This window comes from Anguilla anguilla, chromosome 13 (assembly GCF_013347855.1).
Source record: "Anguilla anguilla isolate fAngAng1 chromosome 13, fAngAng1.pri, whole genome shotgun sequence".
Taxonomy (NCBI): Eukaryota; Metazoa; Chordata; class Actinopteri; order Anguilliformes; family Anguillidae; genus Anguilla; species Anguilla anguilla.
The window spans coordinates 6768687-6791079 of record NC_049213.1 but is presented as its reverse complement, the minus strand read 5'-3'; the positions used below and the strand labels follow the sequence as shown (position 1 = coordinate 6791079).

General features: G+C 47.6%; 1 protein-coding gene across 3 annotated transcripts in view; it reads right to left on the bottom strand.

Moving 5' to 3' along the window:
- The window catches only part of chd6 (chromodomain helicase DNA binding protein 6), an 84207-nt gene that overhangs the window by 26363 nt on the left and 35451 nt on the right, over window positions 1-22393 (bottom strand). For all 3 annotated transcript variants that reach the window (XM_035387548.1, XM_035387549.1, XM_035387550.1), the window contains exons 10-24: window positions 21798-21932; window positions 20981-21102; window positions 20211-20454; window positions 18838-19014; window positions 17080-17223; window positions 16120-16375; window positions 8600-8810; window positions 7765-7960; window positions 6834-6998; window positions 3958-4137; window positions 3184-3294; window positions 2290-2492; window positions 1397-1596; window positions 687-846; window positions 349-438 (exon numbers count right to left, since the gene is read on the bottom strand). In XM_035387548.1, the coding sequence (XP_035243439.1) occupies window positions 349-438; window positions 687-846; window positions 1397-1596; window positions 2290-2492; window positions 3184-3294; window positions 3958-4137; window positions 6834-6998; window positions 7765-7960; window positions 8600-8810; window positions 16120-16375; window positions 17080-17223; window positions 18838-19014; window positions 20211-20454; window positions 20981-21102; window positions 21798-21932 (2594 nt within the window). The remainder of the gene's footprint in view (window positions 1-348; window positions 439-686; window positions 847-1396; window positions 1597-2289; window positions 2493-3183; window positions 3295-3957; window positions 4138-6833; window positions 6999-7764; window positions 7961-8599; window positions 8811-16119; window positions 16376-17079; window positions 17224-18837; window positions 19015-20210; window positions 20455-20980; window positions 21103-21797; window positions 21933-22393) is intronic.

Sequence of the window (22393 nt, the reverse complement as noted above, 5' to 3'; positions counted from 1 at the left end):
TCAATTTATGGCTGAATAAACCAGTACCAGAGCCCAATTAGCCTGAGCTGTGTTCACCAGTACCAGAGCCCAATTAGCCGTAGCAATGTTCATCAGTACCATATCCAACTTAGCCTTAGCTGTGTTCACCAGTACCAGAGCCCAATTAGCCGTAGCAATGTTCATCAGTACCATATCCAACTTAGCCTTAGCTGTGTTCACCAGTACCAGTCCCCCGTTAACCTAAGCTGTGTTCAGCAGTACTAGTCCCTCATTAGTCCGAGCTGTGTTCAGCAGTACCAGAGCCCAATTAGCCTCAGCTGAGTTCAGCAGGAGCAGCTCTTGGCGATGGCGGCCATGCACTCTTACTTGGCAGGGATTCCCTCCAGGGCCTGGTCTGCCGTCTCCCCGAGCACCTCCACCTTCAGGTAGTACAGCATCCGCACCCTGAGCAGGACCCTGCGGGACGCACACAGCGCAGCTCTGACTGACCGCTCTCATTTAAAAAAACCACACGTTTCTAAAAAAAAGCAAACGACCTCATTTTCTCACGTCAATGCAATTCAAAATTAATCGATGTTTATGACACATTTGCATCGTTATTTGAGTCTGTATACTTTAGACTGCAATCAGAGGGCCCCGGTATGGAGATCTCAGCCGGATACCCTGTAAGGGGGAGGGACAGGGGCGGGGTGGGGGGGACGCACTTGTTGCAGTGCTGCTTTAGGTGCTTCTTGTAGCTGTCGTCCTGGAGCACCACCTCGGGGTTGCAGTTCACCAGCCAGTCGGCGTTCTTCAGCTCCGGCAGGCACAGCTGGTTCTTCAGCTTCTTCCCCTTCCGCCCACGAGGCACCGGGGCAGACAGGCCTGAAGCCAAGCAGGGACAGGGGGACGGGTAAGCACCGAGCAGTGAGACAGCTTACTCGCCTGGGACAGGTAAGTACTGAGCAGTGAGACAGCTTACTCGCCTGGGACAGGTAAGCACCGAGCAGTGAGACAGCTTACTCACCTGGTACAGGTAAGTACCAAGCAGGTGAGACCACTCACTCACCTGGGACAGGTACTGTAAGTACCTGCTCACCACACAGTGCAGGTAAATTGGCCCCTAGCTGTGAAGCAGGCACACACACTGCTCACCGCACAGCACAGGTAAATTGGCCCCCTCGCTGTGAAGCAGGTACACACACTGCTCACCGCACAGCACAGGTAAATTGGCCCCTCACTGTGAAGCAGGCACACACACTGCTCACCGCACAGCACAGGTAAATTGGCCCCCTAGCTGTGAAGCAGGCACACACACTGCTCACCGCACAGCGCAGGTAAATTGGCCCCTAGCTGTGAAACAGGCACACACTGCTCACCGCACAGCACAGGTAAATTGGCCCCTCGCTGTGAAGCAGGCGCACACACTGCTCACCGGAGTGGTTGTGCAGGGCCTGGTTGTGGCCGTCCTTGGTGGGCGTGATCAGGTCCCAGATGAAGCTCTTGATCTTGTCGTCGCCCTTGTAGTGGCGCAGGCAGTACACCAGCAGCGCCCGGCACAGCAGCTCCATGTCCCGCTCCGCCAGGTGCCACTTGAAGCGCCCGTGGGTCAGGATGTCCTTCCAGCGCCCCCACCTGGAGAGAACGCGCCGCGCGACGCAAGCAAACAGGCCACGTATTAACAACAAATGCACGTACGCTCACTTTCTCTGTCTCTCTCCCTCTATCACACACACAAACACATAAACACACACTCATATGCACACACACACGCACCGGCACGCAAACACACACACTCTCACACACACGCACACACAGACACTCCCTCTCACACACGCGCATACACGCAAACACACACACTCACACACACACAAACACACTTTCTCGCACACTCTCATACTCACACACAGACACACACTCACACACCACACACACACACACACACACACACACACACTCCCTCACACACACACTCTCTCACACACACACAAACACTCCCTCACATACACACTCACACACACACTCCCTCACATACACTCACACACACACTCTCTCTCTCTCTCACTCACACACACTCACTCTCACACACACACACTCTCACACTCCCTCACATACAGACTCTCACACACTCTCTCTCTCTCTCACTCACACACACTGTCCCTCTCTCACACACACACACACACTCTCCCTCTCTCTCACACTCTCTCTCTCTCTCTCACACACACACACACACACACACACACACACTCTCCCTCTCTCTCTCTCATTCTCTCTCTCTCACACACACACACAGGGCTCCGGTACGGGCGTGGCTCTGCGGTAACTCACCCGAATATGAGCAGGTTCTTCTCCACGCGGAAGCACTCTGCTCGCAGGTATCGGCGGTTGCGGTCGCTGAGGCGCCGGGTGCGACACGGCCGCTCCTCGGAGTCGCTGTCCAGCTCGCTGAACTCCATCAGCTCGTCGTCCTCGAAGGAGTTGTAGTGGCGGGTCTGCTTCCGAACGCGCGGCGTGTCGATCACCAGGCTCTCCTGAGGGAAAGCGCCCGTGTTACTACCACCATGACAACTACCCCCATCGCTACTAACTACCACCATGACAACTACCCCCATTCACTATTAACTACCCTGTTCACACCTAACTACCCCCATCACTACTAACTACCACCATGACAACTACCCCCATTCACTATTAACTACCCTGTTCACACCTAACTACCCCCATCACAACCAACAACCCACATCGCTACTAACTACCACCATGACAACTACCCCCATTATTACTAACTACCCCCATCACATCTGACTACCCCATCATAAATAACTACCCTATTCACTCCTAACTACCCTCCTCACAACTAACTACCCCATTCACTCGTAACTACCCCATCGCTACTAACTATCCCTATCACGACTAACTACCCTCATCACACATAACTACCTCAATCACACATAATTACCCCCTGGGTCAGTACATAAGCATTTCCTCATTAGGAAAAAAGTGTATGCCTGAGTAATGAAGTCCACCCGTCTGTGCCCCATATTATACTCTCTATGTTAAACGATGCCATGCATCCCAGGAGGAGGCATGCAGCATCTTCATGTGCCCCTCAGTCTTTAGTTATTCAGAGTAAACCGTGAGGATCTGCTGTGACTCCAGCGTGTCTGCAGTGCTCCCAGGAGAGTCGGGGTTGGGGAGCGTCGGTGCGTCCACAGCGCTCACCTTCTCTGCCTTGGAGTCGATCTCCAGCTCCGCTATCTTGGCCCATTTCTGCCAGAAGTTTGGGTCGTCCAGAGAAATGTCCGTTCTGTTGCCGGACGACACGAAGCTGGCCTGGGAACAACACACACAGGAAGAGAACGATCAGCCCAGAATCAGCACACATAGGAAGTGATCGATCAGCCCAGAACCCAGAATCAGCAAACACAGTGACTGATCGATCAGCCCAGAATCAGCACACACAGTGACTGATTGATTAGCCCAGAATCAGCACACATAACGACTGATCGATCAGCCCAGAATCAGCAAACACAGTGACTGATCGATCAGCCCAGAATCAGCACACACAGTGACTGATCGATCAGCCCAGAATCAGCACACACAGTGACTGATCGATTAGCCCAGAATCAGCACACATAACGACTGATCGATCAGTCCAGAATCAGCACACAGTGACTGATCGATCAGCCCAGAATCAGCACACAGTGACTGATCGATCAGCCCAGAATCAGCACACGGTGACTGATCGATCAGCCCAAAATCAGCACACGGTGACTGATCGATCAGCCCAGAATCAGCACACACAGTGAGTGATGGATAAGCCCAGAATCAGCACACACAGTGAGTGATGGATCAGCCCAGAATCAGCACACACAGTGACTGATCCATCAGTCCAGAATCAGCACACACAGTGACTGATCCATCAGCCCAGAATTAGCACACACAGTGAGTGATCAATGGTTCGATTTCCCGGTTAGAGCTGATGAAGGTGGTTACCTTGGCGAAGGTGGAACCTTTCCCCTCGGTCTGGATGGTGATGGTCTGCGTGCGGCGCTGCAGGATCTGGTCGATGTCCTCCTCGCAGAACTTGGAGCCCTCGTCCTCCTCGTCCATCAGAGCCCCGTACGCGCCCTTACGCAGCAGGTCCTCCACCTCCATCTTGGATAGCTGCTGCACCTGGGGAGGTCATCCCAGGGGTCACCTTCGACCACTGGCCGAGGGCACGCCCTGGACGTGCGCGTCACGCGGCTACGCTTTAAACCCATGGAGCCGCTGGGGACTAAGTCAGGAGGAACCAAAGAACCAACGGGACATCTGCCCATCTAACTGTCCATACACTGGGGACTAAGCCACGAAGAACTAAAGAACCAACGGAACATCTGCCCATCCAACTGTCCATACACTGGGGACTAAGCCATGATGAACTAAAGAACCAACGTAAACATCTGCCCATCCAACTGTCCATACACTGGGGACTAAGCCACGATGAACCAAAGAACCAACGGAACATCTGCCCATCTAACTGTCCATACACTGGGGACTTAGTCAGGAGGAACAAAAGAACCAATGAGACATCTGCACATCTAACTGTCCATACACTGGGGACTAAGCCACGATGAACTAAAGAACCAACGGAACATCTGCCCATCCAACTGTCCATACGCTGGGGACTAAGCCACGATGAACTAAAGAACCAACGGAACATCTGCCCATTTAACTGTCTATACACTGGGGACTTAGTCAGGAGGAACAAAAGAACCAACGGAACATCTGCACATCTAACTGTCCATACGTAGACTGGACTGCATAGGTCACCTGCAGCTTACAAAATAAAAAACCATCAATATGATCATGTGATAAATGATTTCTGCAAAAGAGCCCAGTCTCTTCTTTGCAATGCAGCTACCCCATTAAACTGCCTTAAAATGAGAGGAACTGAACCCCCCCCCCCCCATTTCCTTTATTTATCAGTTTATCAGTAAGAGACACACATAAAACTATGACATCGATGCCAAGGCAGTATCTGATGTACAGTACATGTGCATATAGCAGAAGCTGTAAATCCATTTGTAGCCAATGCTGTGCTTTCTCTCTAGGGGTGGGGAGTGGACGGTATCAGGGATTCTTTTTGGCAAAATTGTCTTGGTCCTCCTTGGAGTTCATGATGCAACTGACCTCAACAAACGCCCCAGCACTTGCAGATACAAAGCAACCCCATAACATCAGAGCCACCATATTTGACAAGGTATGATGTCGTTTTCAACACGACTGTGCTTCTTCTGATGCCAAACCCATTGCTGGGTTACACGATCAAAAAGCTCAATTTTGGTCACATCCGAGGTGATTACAATTAATGTTCCAATGATGACTTTTGACTGGAACCAGGTGTTATGGTCACATGGGAGTAAAAGTGAGCTTTCAGGCCAAGCACAGCAGTGGTGTGATGAAGGATGAAAAGGATATCACACCAAGGGTAAAATACAGGGGTGGACCGTTGATGTTATGGGGCTGTTTTGTAACTGTGGGACCCGTTAGATGTACTGCACCTTCTCAGGACCACAGCTTTCAGATGTCTGAGACAACACTCAACAGACACAGTGTGAAGGAGACCTAATTCGACACTAGAGGGCGTGTTTTCACAGGAAATGACATAATCGGCATCAATGTAAGGGCGAGCACGGTGGCGTAGTGGTTAGCACTGTTGCCTCGCAAGGAGGAGGTTCCGGGTTCAAATCCGGGTCCGACCGGATCCTCTCTGCGTGGAGTTTGCATGTTCTCCCCGTGTTCGTGTGGGTTTACTTCGGGTACTCCGGTTTCCTCCCACGCTCAAAGACATGCATGTTAGGTGCGCTCCTGCAGTTGCCCTTGACCAAGGCACTTGCCTCAGAACTGGTGTTGGTCCCCGGGCGCTGCACTGTGGCTGCCCACTGCTCCTAAGTAACTAGGATGGGTCAAATGCAGAGGACAAATTACCCCACGGGGCTCAATAAAAGTACATCTCTCTCATCTCTCTCATCTCAGCCCTACTAACTGGCCATGGCAATTTATCAGCTGACCCCTAAAATTAAAAGTAGCGAGCTGAAAAATTCTTCATCACAGCTCATATTTATAATGGTTTCATGTTCGGTTTGGGATTTAACTAAATGAATCTGTTAGGCAGGCTTTGATAAGAACGTGAGAATAATGAGGAGATCAGGCTATTCAGCCCATCCAGGCATTTCATTCACTTTCAGACTGCGGAGCAATCAGTGAGACACCAAGCCTCTGCCTCTACCACAGGACCTGGCAACCTGACCCACAATATGTGAAATATGGATCTGGACCATCTCATGTGTAATATAAAGGATGATGTGGAAGGTGTGGGTCTGGGCAGGGGAATCAGGCTGATTAAGACCACGCCAACTGTCAGAGCAGAGATTGCACACAGGTGAGCCCCCTTAGCTCTTCAACATATAAACTGCTCTGACCTCAGCAGGTGCCAGGAACACGGAGACGAACGATGAGAGAGAAAGAACGGATGAGAGAAGCTGAAAAGCTTAAGTTGCTGAAAGACATGGTTTTTCCTCTTTTATTTTAGTTTATTGTTTTTTCCATTGCAGGAAGAAGAGAAAATACTTTCTGTTCATTTTATTTCAGGAGGCATGTGCCTAGGCGCTCTCTCCCTCTTCATTCTCCCCTCACCCACCAGGAGAACTACAATAACAGGTCAAAAGACCTGCAGAACAGACTTTGTTTCTCTGCATCTTAATGTCTTCCCAAAGATTTGCGGTCACACAGACTAATGTGCTGTCTGTATGCTAAAGCCTTTGGGAAACTAAGTCCGTATTGGACTACATTTCCCATGAGCCCGTGTGCATGAGGAAGTCTCTCACCCCATTCAGGCTGCCTTTGCGGTTAATGTCCTGCAGCACGGCCTTGTCCAGGCCCAGCTTCAGGCTGGCCTTGTCGAACATCTCCCTCTCGTAGGAGTTCCGGGTGATAAGCCGGTACACCTTTACCGCCTTGCTTTGTCCAATCCGGTGACAGCGAGCCTGAGCCTGTCAATCACACAGCAAACAGAAATTTCATAAAAGCACATCTTCATATGCCATCGAACAGCACACACAGAGACCCTTCAGCCTCCCTATCCACGTTCGTCCTAAACTTCGACTGATGTTTCAATAAAATTGTTTGTTTTTTTCTTCGCAAAGACAGTTCCTTTCGGTTCCTGTTGAACTTGTCGAACTGTGAAAAATAACACATTCAAAGTAAAGTAACACATTTTGCCTGTCGGAGTTGAGCATAAACGATTGAATCTAATTTTACTCCTATTCCACTAATGTGTGTTTTAGACATGCCGTCCCTTACGAGCAGGACTTCCCATGAATACAAATAACCGCATTCTGTGAAAAACACAGTGCTGTAATCATTCCACCATTCTTCCACCATCTTATTTCAATTACGCGCATAGCGTGAGGACTTACTGTGTGTACTTTGATATGCGGAATTTCATCGCAAAGGAAAATGCGGACTGAACGTTACAGCAACTTTTTTTTACAACATTCCCGCAAGGTTGTACAGAACGACACTGCAACGATTTATTTAGACGTACATTTTTTTTAAGTTTCCTCTCCAAAAACCCTTCCAGGTATGCTGCAAGTAGGTCCAGATTTTACCCGAAAGAAAAAAAATAAAAGAAAGATATGCTCGCTATGTCAAAATAACAAGAACACAATAACTTTTTTTCCAATTTGAAACAACCAAATTTAAAATAAACAAAGTTAAATAAACGAAGGCTATTTGGCTAGCTCGGGCGAGGCGGACCTGCAGGTCGTTTTGGGGGTTCCAGTCCGAGTCGAAGATGATGCAGGTGTCGGCGGCGGTCAGGTTGATGCCCAGCCCCCCCGCCCGCGTGCAGAGCAGGAAGACGAAGCGGTCCGAGTCCGGCTTGCAGAAGCGGTCGATGGCGGCCTGGCGCAGGTTGCCCCGCACGCGCCCGTCGATGCGCTCGTACGTGTACCTGAGGACGCCGCGCGCGTGGGCAACAGCTGCGGTGAACGCTCGTTCATATCATACAAGGCCTTCACAAGCACTGTATAACCCATTCTTCAGCACTACATGAGCATTCATAAATGCTTATATCAATAACTGTAAAAGGGCATATGGTGAGTTATGTCATCGGAAGTTCTCTGAGTTCAAGGAAGGACTAAAAAACAAAGCACACTTCGAAGAACACTTTTCTATACTTTCCTTTCCCAGAAGCCATTGCATTGTCTGCTGTGTATTTGAGGGCAAAGAACAATTAAAAGGCAGGAGGAAGTAGTGTATAAGTGTTAGGTATATTTTATTTATGAATTTCTGTAGTGTCGATCTTTCTTGCTAAGGTTAGAGGTCAGTAGACATGAAAGTACAAGCACATTTAAAATTGAACAGAATTTAAGTGTCATTACACTCAATATTTATTTGTGTAAGTGTACCTGGAAGCATGTTCTTACAAGAACACGAGAGCACAGAACACAAGAATACAGACTGAAACAGCCCAGGTCAAACCAACTATTCTGAGGGCAGGACGGAACATACTAAATGACAGATTTTTTAAGGGTGGAGTTTGCCTTTAGGATTATAACTGCTTGTTTTGTTTTGGCAGCCGGCCCCTCACCTCCTCTGGATGAGGTAGTCCTCCAGGATGTCCAGGCAGCGCACCATCTGGGAGAAGATCAGCACCTTGTGACCGCCGGCGATCAGCTTGGGGAGCAGCTTGTCGATGAGGACCAGCTTGCCGGCGGCCTGGATCATGGCCTGCAGCTGGAAGTCCCAGGCGTCGGGGCTGTGCGTCTTCCGGAAGCTTTCCAGAATCTTCTCCTCCGCGCCTGCGTTCACAGAGACCACAGCGTCGAGCACGGTCCGCTATCCCGAAACGCTGTTCCTAATCTTGGCGATTTACAGACACTGTTCATCTGGGAGTAGGACTGGGCGATAAACTGCGGTGACAATCACTGAATTTCCGCAGGGCGTTGAGGTGACAGACAGTAAGCAGCACAGCCCGTGCAGCTTCCATATATATGATAAACAAAAACACACCTCGGGCTGCAAGGCTGGCTGCTGACTGGCTGCGATATCAACACACAAAAGACACAACCAGTGATGTTCTGTGATATCAACACACAAGGTGATATTTTTCCCCATCGGCAATGATTAAAACGGTGACCATAATTATTGAACCTTTTTTTTTTTTTTTTTTCCTTAAATCAGCCAGGAATATTTGGGAGAAAATTGGTATTTCCCTCCAGAATAAAACGCAATTCCAGGCGACGGATTTATATTTGGGCTCTGCGCGCTCGGAGATCATCTAAGAAGTGGAAGGCGCGATCATTTAGCCGGATCCATTTTCACGCTTTTCATTATGACGGTGCTCGTCAGAGCAGGGACTAATAATAGCCCATCTCCACTACCCTTAATTCGTATCTGGATGCCACTTGAAATACGACACCGCCGCACTACCGCAATCCATACCTCTAAACTCGGCTAGGGCGAAATGGCGGGAAGACCGTATGCAGCGCTATTAAACCGACACAGCGGTAGTACTCTTCTGTAGAGTCCTACCACCCAGCGCCAGTTTTAGAGCATATTCGCTGAAGCACATGCGCTGCACTGCCTGTGTCTCTATCAGCTGTGCGTGTCACGTGAAAAACAGCAGCGCGAGACGCGCGGCGGCGCGCAACCGGGTTCTTCAAACGGCGTCTGTTATGGTTCCCTGACCTTGTGCCCTAGTGGCTGAATGTGGTGTTGCGACATTTGTTTGATTGTCTTCCTAATAGGAAATTGGTGTCACCTGGAAGGGGTCCTACTTAAGGGGCCCTCTGGCTGATGCACACTCTCTCTCTCCATTCAGAGGACAACCTGCAGTCTGGCTACACTGCGCATTTTTGTTCTTTTGTAGTGTTCTTTAATTAAAGATATTTTTGAATTGCGACTATTTTGCGTGATTCTCGTTTATGTTGCGACTGGCCAGGGGCTGATCGTAACAGTGTCTCTTCCGCACGTCTCTCGTAGTTCACTTGTTTCGCATCCCGCTCGGAGGCAAGATAAACATTTCGGGCACGTTTGTGAGAGTCTCGCCGTTGGTGCTGCGCGCGCAGGTGGCGTAGCGCATTCTAAATAAAATCAAAACGTCACGCGTCGCAATAACCTTGCAATCTTACGCTTCTGTGCGGTAACCGTAAGCATTCACATCCATTTCTCTCTCTCTCTCTCTCTCTCTCTCTCCTGAGCTGCACTGGGACACTGCTGCTCCTCTCTTGTCCTGGTAGAGGGGGTTTCTATGGAAACGGTGCTACCCTCTATCCGCAATACGCGGCGAGGTAATTTCGGGGGCCACTCGTGCAGTTGCGCTAAAAATAATAATTCGAACTAAAAACTTTACGCAGCGAGCCGGCTGCACGGGCAGAATTTGGAAATGAGAACGAAACCCACGACGCGCGATTCTCGTCACGAAACGGACATGCGGAAAAACATGAGCGCATCCACGTCAGAAACCCAAATTTAATCATCGGTCTGTGCAACTACCGCACAGTGCAAACACAACCTCTCTCAGGATGCAGAGCACCCCTACAGCAGCCAACGAAGGCCAAGGGAGACTCCCGTAATTGGCTGAGGTCTCCCACAATGCAGTTCATTCAATCTGGGAGATTTTTTTTTTGATGTTATTACATAATACATGTTGTCATATACAAGTCTTATTTTAATTAAGCAACTGCGGTCCTGTCCTTTTCAAACACAAAATCTACCTTAGTACGTTAGTTACAGCAGCTGTGATAAGTCGATGGACGAGTCACGTAAGATTCGAGCCAAACAGAAGCGCCACCGCACAAGACATGCTGTACTATGCCTGTACTACTGGTGGCTTGTGTTATCTGTGCTGTGCTATGTGATTCTGAGCATTGTGCATCTATGGGCAATGGCACAGAACGAGCTCTCCCCCAGCACTCCCCCCCCTCCCCAGCCCCCCCACGGAAAATCTCCCAGATGGAAATCGCATGAAGTTGTCGACCGCAGTCACCCCGTGGTAGTAGCAGATTATTTATTACATGATTATTACGCTGCAGCAGCAGTGCTGCGAATGTAAACCTCGTTCTGAAACGCTTGTGATAACACAGACTACGCAAGCGCAGTGAATTACGACCAGCGGACCTACACGCATCTTATTTTTCATTTTTCAGCCATTGTGTATCAACACGAGTAAACAGGGTAATAGTGAGCTGTGTAAACTCTGTCACGGTACTACACTCGCCTACAGTTATCCAGGCTACGCCTCTGTTTTAAACTAGTGGACAGTGGACTAGTGGACAAATCTGTTAAAGTGATAACGTGCACTAAACAAAGACAGGCAAAACTTCACACACAGGAAGTATTCTGAAACATTCCGTTTATCTTTTGCTGTGTTGCAATGTCAAAATAAAATATATTAAACTGGGATTTGTTCTCTATCCCTACTTGAGGAACTCCCTATACTGTCAAAATGAAATCCAGCATTTTGATTTTTATATAAAAAAATAAAAGCCTGGAAATGTCTTAATTGGTAAGTACTCACCGCCTTTGTATTGACAACGTAATTTGGGCCAAGTACATTCTTTTTCTTGAAAGGCCGCACTAAATTTGTGAACAAAGCTCACATCGATTTGATATAAAACAGTTTTATATCGAATCAACGTGAGTCTTGTCAACAAATTTAGGACCATATTTACTAAAGATTTGCATGGGCGTAATCGATACTCTTGAGACAAATACCGTTTAAAATGTTTAAGGTTTCCCCAAAAGAACCCAACGTGTACAGTAGCTGATTTTCAACCCCATCTAGCTTCGCTGATCTCCGAATCTGAAACCCTCCCCATGACCTCCCTGGGAACCAGCCCTCTCGGTTCCTCTTTAGATGGCATTCTGTAAACACACAACAGCCAAAAGCACGTCGTTTGTTATAGCCACTCACAGGCGGTGTAACTGTAACAGCTCTTACATTTATACAGATGGGGATGTTTTTTAGTCACCCAAGCATCCAATTCCCACTAGAATACACTCAGAAAACCATACTAACTTATAAATGATGCAATAACTTTTTTAAATGAAGTATTATTTGATTTATTGCAAATAATAATAGTGGTAGAGGACTGAACTGCATATGTACAAACCAGAAATAGCTATGGTAGCCACATTGTTATTGACCTTGTGAGGCAGGCCTCGGTTTGCAGGAGAGGTTCAGGGCAATTGAAGGACCAAGTGGGCGCACGCGCCTGGAGTGCATTACCAATTAGTTTGGGTATTTAAAGTGTGCTCCCTTCCCAGCAGGCGGCTGTGACCGGGGAAATCCTAACTCGAGAGAGAGAGAGCAGAGAGAGAGAGAGCAGAGGAGAGAGAGAGAGAGGGAGAGAGAGAGACAGAGACAGAGACAGAGAGAGAGAGAGAGAGAGAGAGAGCTGCATCAATGAGGAGCAGGCAAGCTGCTATGGGCTGTTTGTTTTGTCTTTTTATTTTAGTTTGTTTTAGTTTATTGTTTTCACCCAGAACGCGTGAGGGGGAAGGGTGAAGAGGGTCGTTTATTTGATTCCACGCGGCAACCAACGGTGTTCCCCGGCACTACCGCATCTCCCCCCCAGGGGTGTCACACCTGGCATGTGACATCTTGGTACATTTACCAAGCGTTTCAATTAGAAGTTCAGAGATGGTGACTCTGGAGATGGTTGGCTATTCAGTATGGAATTAAACAACTTGAAATATTAAAACTGTGTTCTGGACGTTTTTACTAATGAGATGTGTTACCATTTAAAGGTGACAGTGCCTATCCATCGCATGAATCCTGACATCCGCCCAAAATCCGACTCCACCGGAGATGGAGCGGTACGACAATGTCGCTTTCCTGCCACAAGCAAGACGCATCTTAAATGCTGGCAGTACATTAAAATGAATTTGCTGTGGCTGTGCTCATTTACATAACCAGTCTTAGTGAAAACAGCCCACTAAATTGAAAACACGCGGCAATGCACAATTTTGGGGCACTGACGGTAATTTGCGGCACGCTTAGTAAATATAGCCCTTCGTATGATCTTTCAAGAAGAGGAATATACATGGAATATACTTAAAAACATACCTGGACACTACAAGACCAGGCCACGCTACCCGGCCACCCTTCTGACACCAGCAGTGGCCCATGAGCCCCGTGAAGGAGACTTGACAAAAATCAAATTCAGTGTGAAATTCATTTTAAAAAACAATAACAAACTGGTCTTTGAAACAGCACTGCGGCTAATGCAAAGGAGCTTAGCTGACGCAGGCTAAACATATAATCCAAATGCTGCGCGAGTCGTAAGTGCAGAAAACCCTGAGGTAACATTACAGCAGGCTACTTCACACCAAGCCCAACCACCGATGATGATAATTAACTTACTCATTTTAGCTATTTAAAGGGTATATAGAACACCCCAATATTTCTCACAGACAGTACGACAATGAGAAAATCTTGATATCGCCAGAGCCTGACTTAATTCCTTGCATTTTTACAGCACTTTTTCTCATAGGCCAGCAATTCAAAGTGCTTTACACCCACCACCACGCTGGGAAGATTCTGATACCACCCAACCCTGACTTATACATTAACAGATTACCAATCTACATAAGAGGACATGGACAGAAATACGAATCTGACCCCAAACCACTAAAACCACAACATCCGTGCTAATTTCAGACTTCAAACAGGTCCTTTTGTGCATGCACAACATCACAGTCACGCATAATGATTCAATGAGCAGGACAGCCCATTCGGCCTGTCCAGCCCCGTTACTTTCCTGCACTATGAGCTCAAACACAAAGCTACACAAAAGATTCGTTAATGGAAGAAGGCTTAATTTGCACAGCCAGTTCGGCCATTAAAAAAAAGAGGATTTCTAAGTAAAGAGATGACCTTTAGAATCTCCATACGCTTCCTCTGCTGAGAAGTGCCACTGTCCTGAGCACCAGAGCGGTTTAGTAACAACAAGGGCAACGACAATAGCAACAAAAATATAGTTAAATGGCACTTCTTATTAGAGGCATTCAAAGCCCTTAAACCATGTAATAAATACAAAAATAAACAGACAGGAAATAAATAAATGAAACAATCTAAGATACGTTAAAATGCATGCGGACAAAGAGTTAGGGACTTGGGGGGGCAGGGAGGTCAGAGAGTGAAAAGGGTAGGGAGGTGCAGACTGCCTGGATGGAAGCTGTCAGGGCTTCCTGTAATAGTGTGAACACTGATGAAGTCTTGTTAAAGCAAAGTTGTAGTAAGGGTGGCTTGGGACGACGGGGGGTGAGGGAACGGGAGAGGATGTGTGGAAGTAATAATCTGAAATGTCTTTGTTTAAATGCTAGAAGTTTAAAAATAAACTTTTCTAACTTGAGGCTGCTATGAATAGTGGGGGCTATGACATGGCTTGGGGAAGAGGATGGGGATGAATATAATATAGAGGGGTACAAACTCATTAGGAAGGATAGATCCAGTAAGAGAGGTGGGGGGTGTAGCTCTCTATGTAAAAGAAAATAAATTTTAATGTGCAGACAATTCAAGAAATTGACCAGATCATGCCTAGGGAGCATATCCGGATAAAGCGTGTCATTTTTTTTCTCCAAACCACTTTAGCGCGAACCACGGCCCGTAGTTGCACTGGTCAACATGATGAGAGGGCTGATCGGTTAAATTCAGCTTGTGTAGCCATGCCGAGTTTGGGCTTTTATGTACAGTTTAACGCGTGCAGGCTGGCTACAATTCATTGGATCTCTGCCTCGATTTGATCTGACTGTCAACTGGGGTTGAAGTTGTTTTGATTTGCTGCAAATGACACGCCATGGCATGGATCCTTCAAAATGTGCACTGAGATTCATATTAGATTTAATCCGTGTATATTAAAGCAGTTAAACCACTGGCGGGTATTTTTAGACAGTCCTTAGAAACTGGAGAAATACCTGAGGACTGGAAGCAAGGTAATATAATACCAATATATAAGAAAGGGGACCGTACTGATCCTGGAAACTACAGGCCTGTAAGTCCCACAAGGATCGGTGTTGGGACCACTGCTCTTCCTCATTTATATCAATGACCATGACAGGGACAAAGTACATTAGTCAAAACTGCAGACGATATAAAACTGGGGGGCCCAGCTAATAGTCAGGAATATACTAAAGTAATCCAAGAAGATTTAAACAAAATCCAGAAATGGGCAGAAACCTGGCAAATGAAATTTAATATAGCCAAATGTAAAGTTCTGCATGTGGGAAATAAAAACATCAGGCAGGATGACTTTATGGGAGGAACAAATTTGTAATGTGCTCGGTTTGAAAAAATCTTGGGACTAATGGTTGATCAAAGCATTTCTGGTTCTAGGCACTATGCTGTAGCAGTAAAAAACAGGATGCTGGGATATATAGCCAAAATATTGAGTATAAATCCAAGGAAGTTATACTTATCTTATACAATACATTTGTTAGACCACACTTGGCATATTGTGTGCAGTTCAGGGGACCGTACCACCAGAAAGATATAGAGGCTCTGGAAAAAGTTCACAGAAGAGTAACAAAATCGATTCCTGGTATGAAAGATAAAAGATGAGGAAAGACTTAAGATGCTTAACCTCTTCAAGCTTAGTAAAAAGAGACTCAGGGGTGATTTGATTGAGGCTTTTAAATTTATAAAGGGGATCAAAAAAGTGAACTATAAGAGATTCTGCAGGTTGAGTTCAGATAGTAGAATGAGGGAAATTAGCAAAAGGAACATTCCGTACAGACATTATGAAGAAATTCACGCAGAGAGTAGTCAACGTGTGGAATAGCCTGCCAGGTCACGTAGTAGTCTATAGGTAATCAGAGCACTAATTTAGATAGGAAAATGGCGAACATTGTTGGGCTGAATGGCCTGTTCTCATCATTATGTTATGTTTGGTTAAAGCGAGTGAGGGGATTGTGGCTGGGTTTTTGTTACCTGTGATCAGGTAGGGGTGGTGGCAGGTGCTGGGTTACTGTTACCTGTGATCAGGTAGGTGTAGTTGCAGGTGCTGGGTTATTGTTACCTGTGATCAGGTAGGGGTGGTGGCAGGTGCTGGGTTACGGTTACCTGTGATCAGGTAGGTGTAGTTGCAGGTGCTGGGTTATTGTTACCTGTGATCAGGTAGGGGTGGTTGCAGCACTTGCGAAGCTCCATCATGGTGTTGATGAGGTTGGGCATGTTGTGCTGGTTGGCTCCCTTGGCCAGGAAGGTGAAGTTCTTCTCCAGGATGGCGCGGTAGTACTTCTTCTGGATGTTGGTGAGCTCCACCTCGATGATGGTCTCCTCCTTGGGCGCCAGGTTCTTCTCCACGTCGTCCTTCAGCCTGCGTAGCATCATGGGCTTCAGGATGGCCTGGAGCTTCTTCACCTGGGGAGGGGGGACACACACACGGAACGCCCCGCCGTCAGCTCGCCGCCGCGACGGTTCATCAAGTAAAAAAACCCGATTTCAAAACCCCTTCGGTCTCTGAGGGACACCAGAGATTGCCATTACTTCTGTACATCCTGCTATCAGCGGAGAGTGCAAAAGCTCTGTGAGCGTGTGTGCGTGTGCGAGTGCGTGTGTGAGAGAGAGAGAGAGAGAGAGGCCCAATTCCTCTGCCTCTGCTTGAGAAAAGTAGAGTCTGAAAAAGCAGTATGTCCTCAGGACTGACCATATCCCTACGCTTTGGTCCACACCGTAACATTTCATCACCCTCTTATCAACAGCAATCTCAAACCCAATTAGAAAAACATAGAGGAACGCTGGTACAGGTTATTAGCAAACTGAGGAATATGAGAGCCCTTATGCAGACAACAACAGTGAGGACTAACTCTGTCAATGACTGTGACCTTGTTTCCCCATGAAAGACAGCAGCAAACAAAAACCATTTCATAACGGTCAGGAAAACATGCCAATAATGACGATAAAGGCTTTCTGTATTTTCAAAAAAAGGCGGCCAAAAAATAAACACTGAATGTTATGGATTTATGAGGTTAACTGTGAGAACAGTAACTACAATTTATCAGCAGTGTGAGGACCTCTGCTCATTTCATTCAAAACACTATTCCAAAAAAAAAAAAAAAACTCACCTGCTCTTCTGTCTTCAGGTCTCCAAACTCTTCCAGGAAGCTGATTTCGGAGGGAAACTGCAGAGGCTCCAGGAAGTTGAGCAAGCTGAACAGCTCCTCCACAGAGTTCTGCAGGGGAGTGCCTGTCAACAGCACCTTGTGCTCCTGGAGAAATGCCCAACATCGCTTATTACTTATATGTATTTTACCACCAGGTAGATCCAACCCAATGATGCTCATTTCAGATTTATAAGTGCTTTATAACAGGTAACCGCAGTCCAATAGTGCTTCTCACAGATTTATATGTGCTTTATAACAGCAAGTCTATACAGCCCAAATGTGTTCATTACTGTTTTGTATGAGCTTTTTAACAGTATGTATACATAGCCCATTTTTGTTTATTACTGATTTATATGTGCTTTATAACAATATGCATTTACAGCTGAAATATGTTTATTATTGAATAATATGTGCTTTATAACAGTATGCATATACAGCCCAAATATGTTTATTACTGATTTATGTGCCTTATAATAAGTAAACAGCCTGATGATGCCTATTACAGACTGATGTGCGTTTTATAAACAGTACAAATATACAGCCCAATTATGCTCATTACAGATTTATAAGTGCTTTATAACAGCATGGAGATACAGGCCAAAAGTGCTTATTACACATGCATATGCATTCCATAATAAATGGGTTTAAATACCAACTGTACACATCACAGCATGTAAACTGCTGGTGCAAACCGGATGCTTTGCCCAGCCCTGGTGGTGCGTGACACAGCCGGAGATGGATGTTAATTCCCCCGCTGTAGAGCACTACGAACCATGAAGGGCACTAAATAACTTCAGTGCGCTGCTATACGTCCTGGTTCATAGTATAAATCCGTAATAATATAGTAATAAACCTCCTCTCCTGTCTGTGTCGACGCGGTCGTGTGCCAGGCCGTTAATTTCAGGGAGGAAAGAGCTCTGTGGGGTCCGGAGCTCGCCAGCTTTATGACATCATCCATTAGCAACCACGCACCATAAAGCAAAAACCTACACACACCAGCGACCAAGAGTCACCGCGCCCATACAAGGTACTAAATAACCTCAAGTACAGAAAAATCACGTGTAGAAAGCCCCCCCTCCCCTCCCCACCACCAAAAAAAGCAACTGAATATCACATCTTCACATGTGCTGTCCCAGCCAGCTCCCTCTTTCGCTCGATGGCTATTCCCCACAGGGGAAACACTCAATAGGACACTCTACGAGGAGCAGCACATCCTCACTTCAGACACGGATGAATCATCCTTGAGTCACCGTAGACAGGAGCGGCGCTGCAAAAATATCTTAATTTACAGCACATGTCCGTCCTCAAATTTATCTAAAACAGTAGTGAATGTTTTGACATTTTTACCTGCTTGACTTGTTAACCGTTACCGATTGTGTGTTCATTTCGTTTCAACCCACCGGAGTGTGCATGCAGAGGCGAAGCATTGCATTGTGGTATTTATTAGCACGAATAGCGTACATGCTTACTAGTACACTATATTTTCCATTGCACAGTGGGAATTTTTGAGGGCCGTACACAGTGCGTAAATTTTACAGTTGGAATTCGAACACTAACATAAAATGACGGAAAGCGAACGAAGTGCACTATGCAGTGAACAGGGAGCGACTTTGGACACGGCTACCGTCTCATAAGAAGCATCGCTCCTCCTCCCCGTCTTTGCACCGGTGGCTCCGCCCATGTTGGCGTGATGCGTGCGGGGAGGGGGCGGGGCCTCACCAGGCTCATGAGCTTGAGGCCCTCCAGCAGCTTGCAGTTGCGGTTCTTCAGCCGGTGGGCCTCGTCGATCACCACGCAGCGCCACTGGATCTTCTTCAGCTCCGGGCAGTCGGCCATGATCATCTCGAAGGTGGTGATGACCCCGTGGAACTTGAACATGCCGGAGACGGGGTTGCCCTGCAGGGGGCGGGGGGGGGGGGGGGGGGGGGGGGGGGTTGGTGACAGCACGGAGAAGATCAGCGGGGACCTCCCGTTCCTGACCGTCGAGGCCAAAAGCCAAACTTACGGTTCGAGGATCCAATGCACAGTGTACAAAACATTTTAATAACAACCAAAAAGATACCCTTTAGAAAAGTTAACATGATTTTCAAAGTGATTTCCAAATAAAGAACAGCAAGGTGTGCATGTATGTGCATGAATGTGTGTGCATGTGTGCACGCGTGCATGAAGGAGTGTGTGTGAAGGGAGAGAGTGTACATGTGCACGCGATTGTGCACACGTGAGAGTGTGTGCATGCGTGTGTGCTGTGGTCGCTGCCAGGATCAGGTTCTGACCCACACCTACGCTGCAGCTGACAGGACGGCCCCCGCCTACTTACAGGACTTGATTCAACCGTATATGGCAGCTCGACCACTCCACTCTGAGGCAGCAGAGCGACTTGCAGCCCCTGCCAGCCGGGTAAAGGGTTCTCCTTTTCCCTACCACGGAGCTTCTCTACCCTAGCTCCCCAGAGGTGGAACGAACTCCTTGTTCCTTGACGAACCACTCCCTCATTGCCCCTCTTCTGCTGTGGTCTGAAGACGCATCTCTACAGACTGTACCTGGACTAACTATCACCACACTGCAGGGCACTCCCAATCTGCGATCATTTTTATCACTTAAATCCCTCAACTTTGTTCCTATAGAACTTTCATGTTATACATGTACCTCCATCCAGCACTTATTGTACTTTGTATCATTGTCTTGATGTTCTAGCAAGTCATGCTTCCTAGTATGACTTAGCACAGGCTAGGTCAGGGAGTAACGTTTACTGTGTGAACTGGACTTAATGTCTTCACGGCTATGCATAACTGTACAAAATGACTGTTGTACCTTATCGGACCTGTGTTTCGTAGTTGCTCCAATGGCCTTCAGTATGCACTTTGGACAAAAGTGTCTGCCAAACGAATGTATTGTAAATAAATGTACAGCAGACTCCGTGGCCGTGTTGCTACAGAGGCCCGTACTGACGCCCGTACTGAGGCCCCGAACTGAGGCCCCGTACTGAGGCCCCGTACTGAGGCCCCGTACTGAGGCCCCGTACTGAGGCCCCGTACTGAGGCCCCGTACTGAGGCCCGTACCAGCCGTCGCTGCTCTCCGAGCGGCTGCTCACCTGCTCGTCCCGGTGGTACATCTCGTACTGCAGGATCATCTGCCGGCTGATCTGGCTGCCGTGGAACACGATGACGTTGATCTGGGTCCAGGTGCGGAACTCGCGCTCCCAGTTGGTGATGGTGGACAGCGGGGCGATGATGAGGAAGGGCCCCTTCAGGCCCATGCAGAACATCTCGTACAGGAAGGTGATGGACTGGATGGTCTTCCCCAGGCCCATCTCGTCCGCCAGGATGCAGTTCTTCCTGTGGAGACCCCAGTCCTGTCAATCATCTGGCCACGCAGCGCTCCAATCATTTTCATCACATTTCGCATTTTTATCATCCTTTTAAAAAAATTACTTCGGTGCCCAACGTGGGGCTGAGCATATCCCCTTCCCGCCCTGATTTGGAAAGTCCAGTTATTTACAACAGCAGCTGCCTTCATGTGCAAACCCCACGTCTGCTTCGCGAGAGTGTAGACGGCTGAGTTTCTCCTATGAAACAGCGGTTTCTCTTTCGCTATGAGAGTGTATCTGTCATACAGTGTAGCACGTGGTTTCTCTTTCACTGTGAGAGTACCAGTTGTAGATAATGGTGTTATACTGACCGCAGTGCAGTCTGGCAGTTTCTCTTTCACTGTGAGAGTACCAGTTGTACATAATGGTGTTATATTGACTCCAACGCAGCCTGAATGTTTCTCTTTCACAGTGAGAGTACCTGCTGTACATGACGGTGTTATACTGACTCCAGTGCAGCCAGGCGGACGGATGCCACGGTGGTGCCAGCGTACCTGTTGTACCAGTTGAAGAGCAGCCAGTTCATGCCCTCCAGCTGGTACTCTCTCAGCTGGTTTCCGTTCCTGTAATCCCGCGAGCGTTCCAGCTTCTTCCACTGCTCCGGGAGCGGCCTCTCCTGCAAGAGAGCAGCCTGAGGAACAGCCTGTATGCATGCGCACGCGCACGCACATACACGCACACACACGTACATATACACACACACACACACACACACACACACACTCACATACATATACACCCACACACACGCACGCACATACATATACACCCACACACACGCACGCATACATATACACCCACACACACGCAAGCACACTCACATACATATACACCCACACACAAGCAAGCACACTCACATACATATATACCCACACGCACATACACGCACGCGCACACACACATACATATATACCCACACACACGCACGCACATACATATACACCCACACACACGCAAGCACACTCGCATACATATATACCCACACACACACATACACGCACGCGCACACACACACACGCACACACACACATACATATACACCCACACACACGCACGCTCACATACATACATATACACCCACACATGCAAGCAGATACAGCACGTGCTGATGAATGCATGAGCACATAAGCACAAACACAGTCTTGCAGGGAATTAAAATTCACATGCGCAAACAGACACACACACACACACACAAATGACCCCTTTGGGTCCATTTAAAATGAATCAACACAGAATCCAGATTCATAAATCATTCTTACACAGAGAGGACCAGCAAACACATGATTTTTGGAGTTCCCCTCCTTTTCCTACCACATGCTTGAGCTCCGGAACTTTCTTTATCTCCTCAAACTCTCGGATTTTCCCCGGGTCCACATCCTCCTGGAGCTCCCAGGTGCTCTCCTCATAGGACAGCGAGCACCACTTCACCAGGTAGTGCGTCACCTCCTGGCAGACCACAGAGACACAGTCAACAGGCTCCTCCCACTCCAACATTCATACATGCACGTTTATAAGGCATCACTTTACCTCACAATTATCATTTCACACATACGTATATCTACAGCTTCGATTAATGAAACGTTTTCTATAAACAGAGATAAGTAACACAGGGAATGAGCCCTTACCAGGCCAATTTAGAAATTCCTGTGAAGACTAACTGAACATTTTCCCTGCGGTTTATGTTTCTAATAGAACCACAGAAGATGCATTTTAAAACTGAACACACAGACTTTTATAACACCGAGAAATCACTATTTCACTCATATCCTGATGGCTCACACCTACATAATGTGGGGGGAACAACAGCTGAACGGTGACGATGCTGAACACATATTTTGAAGTCCTGAGCCACAATGGCACTGCATTTCCCCATACTGAGCCACAACGGCACTGCACTTCCCCATACT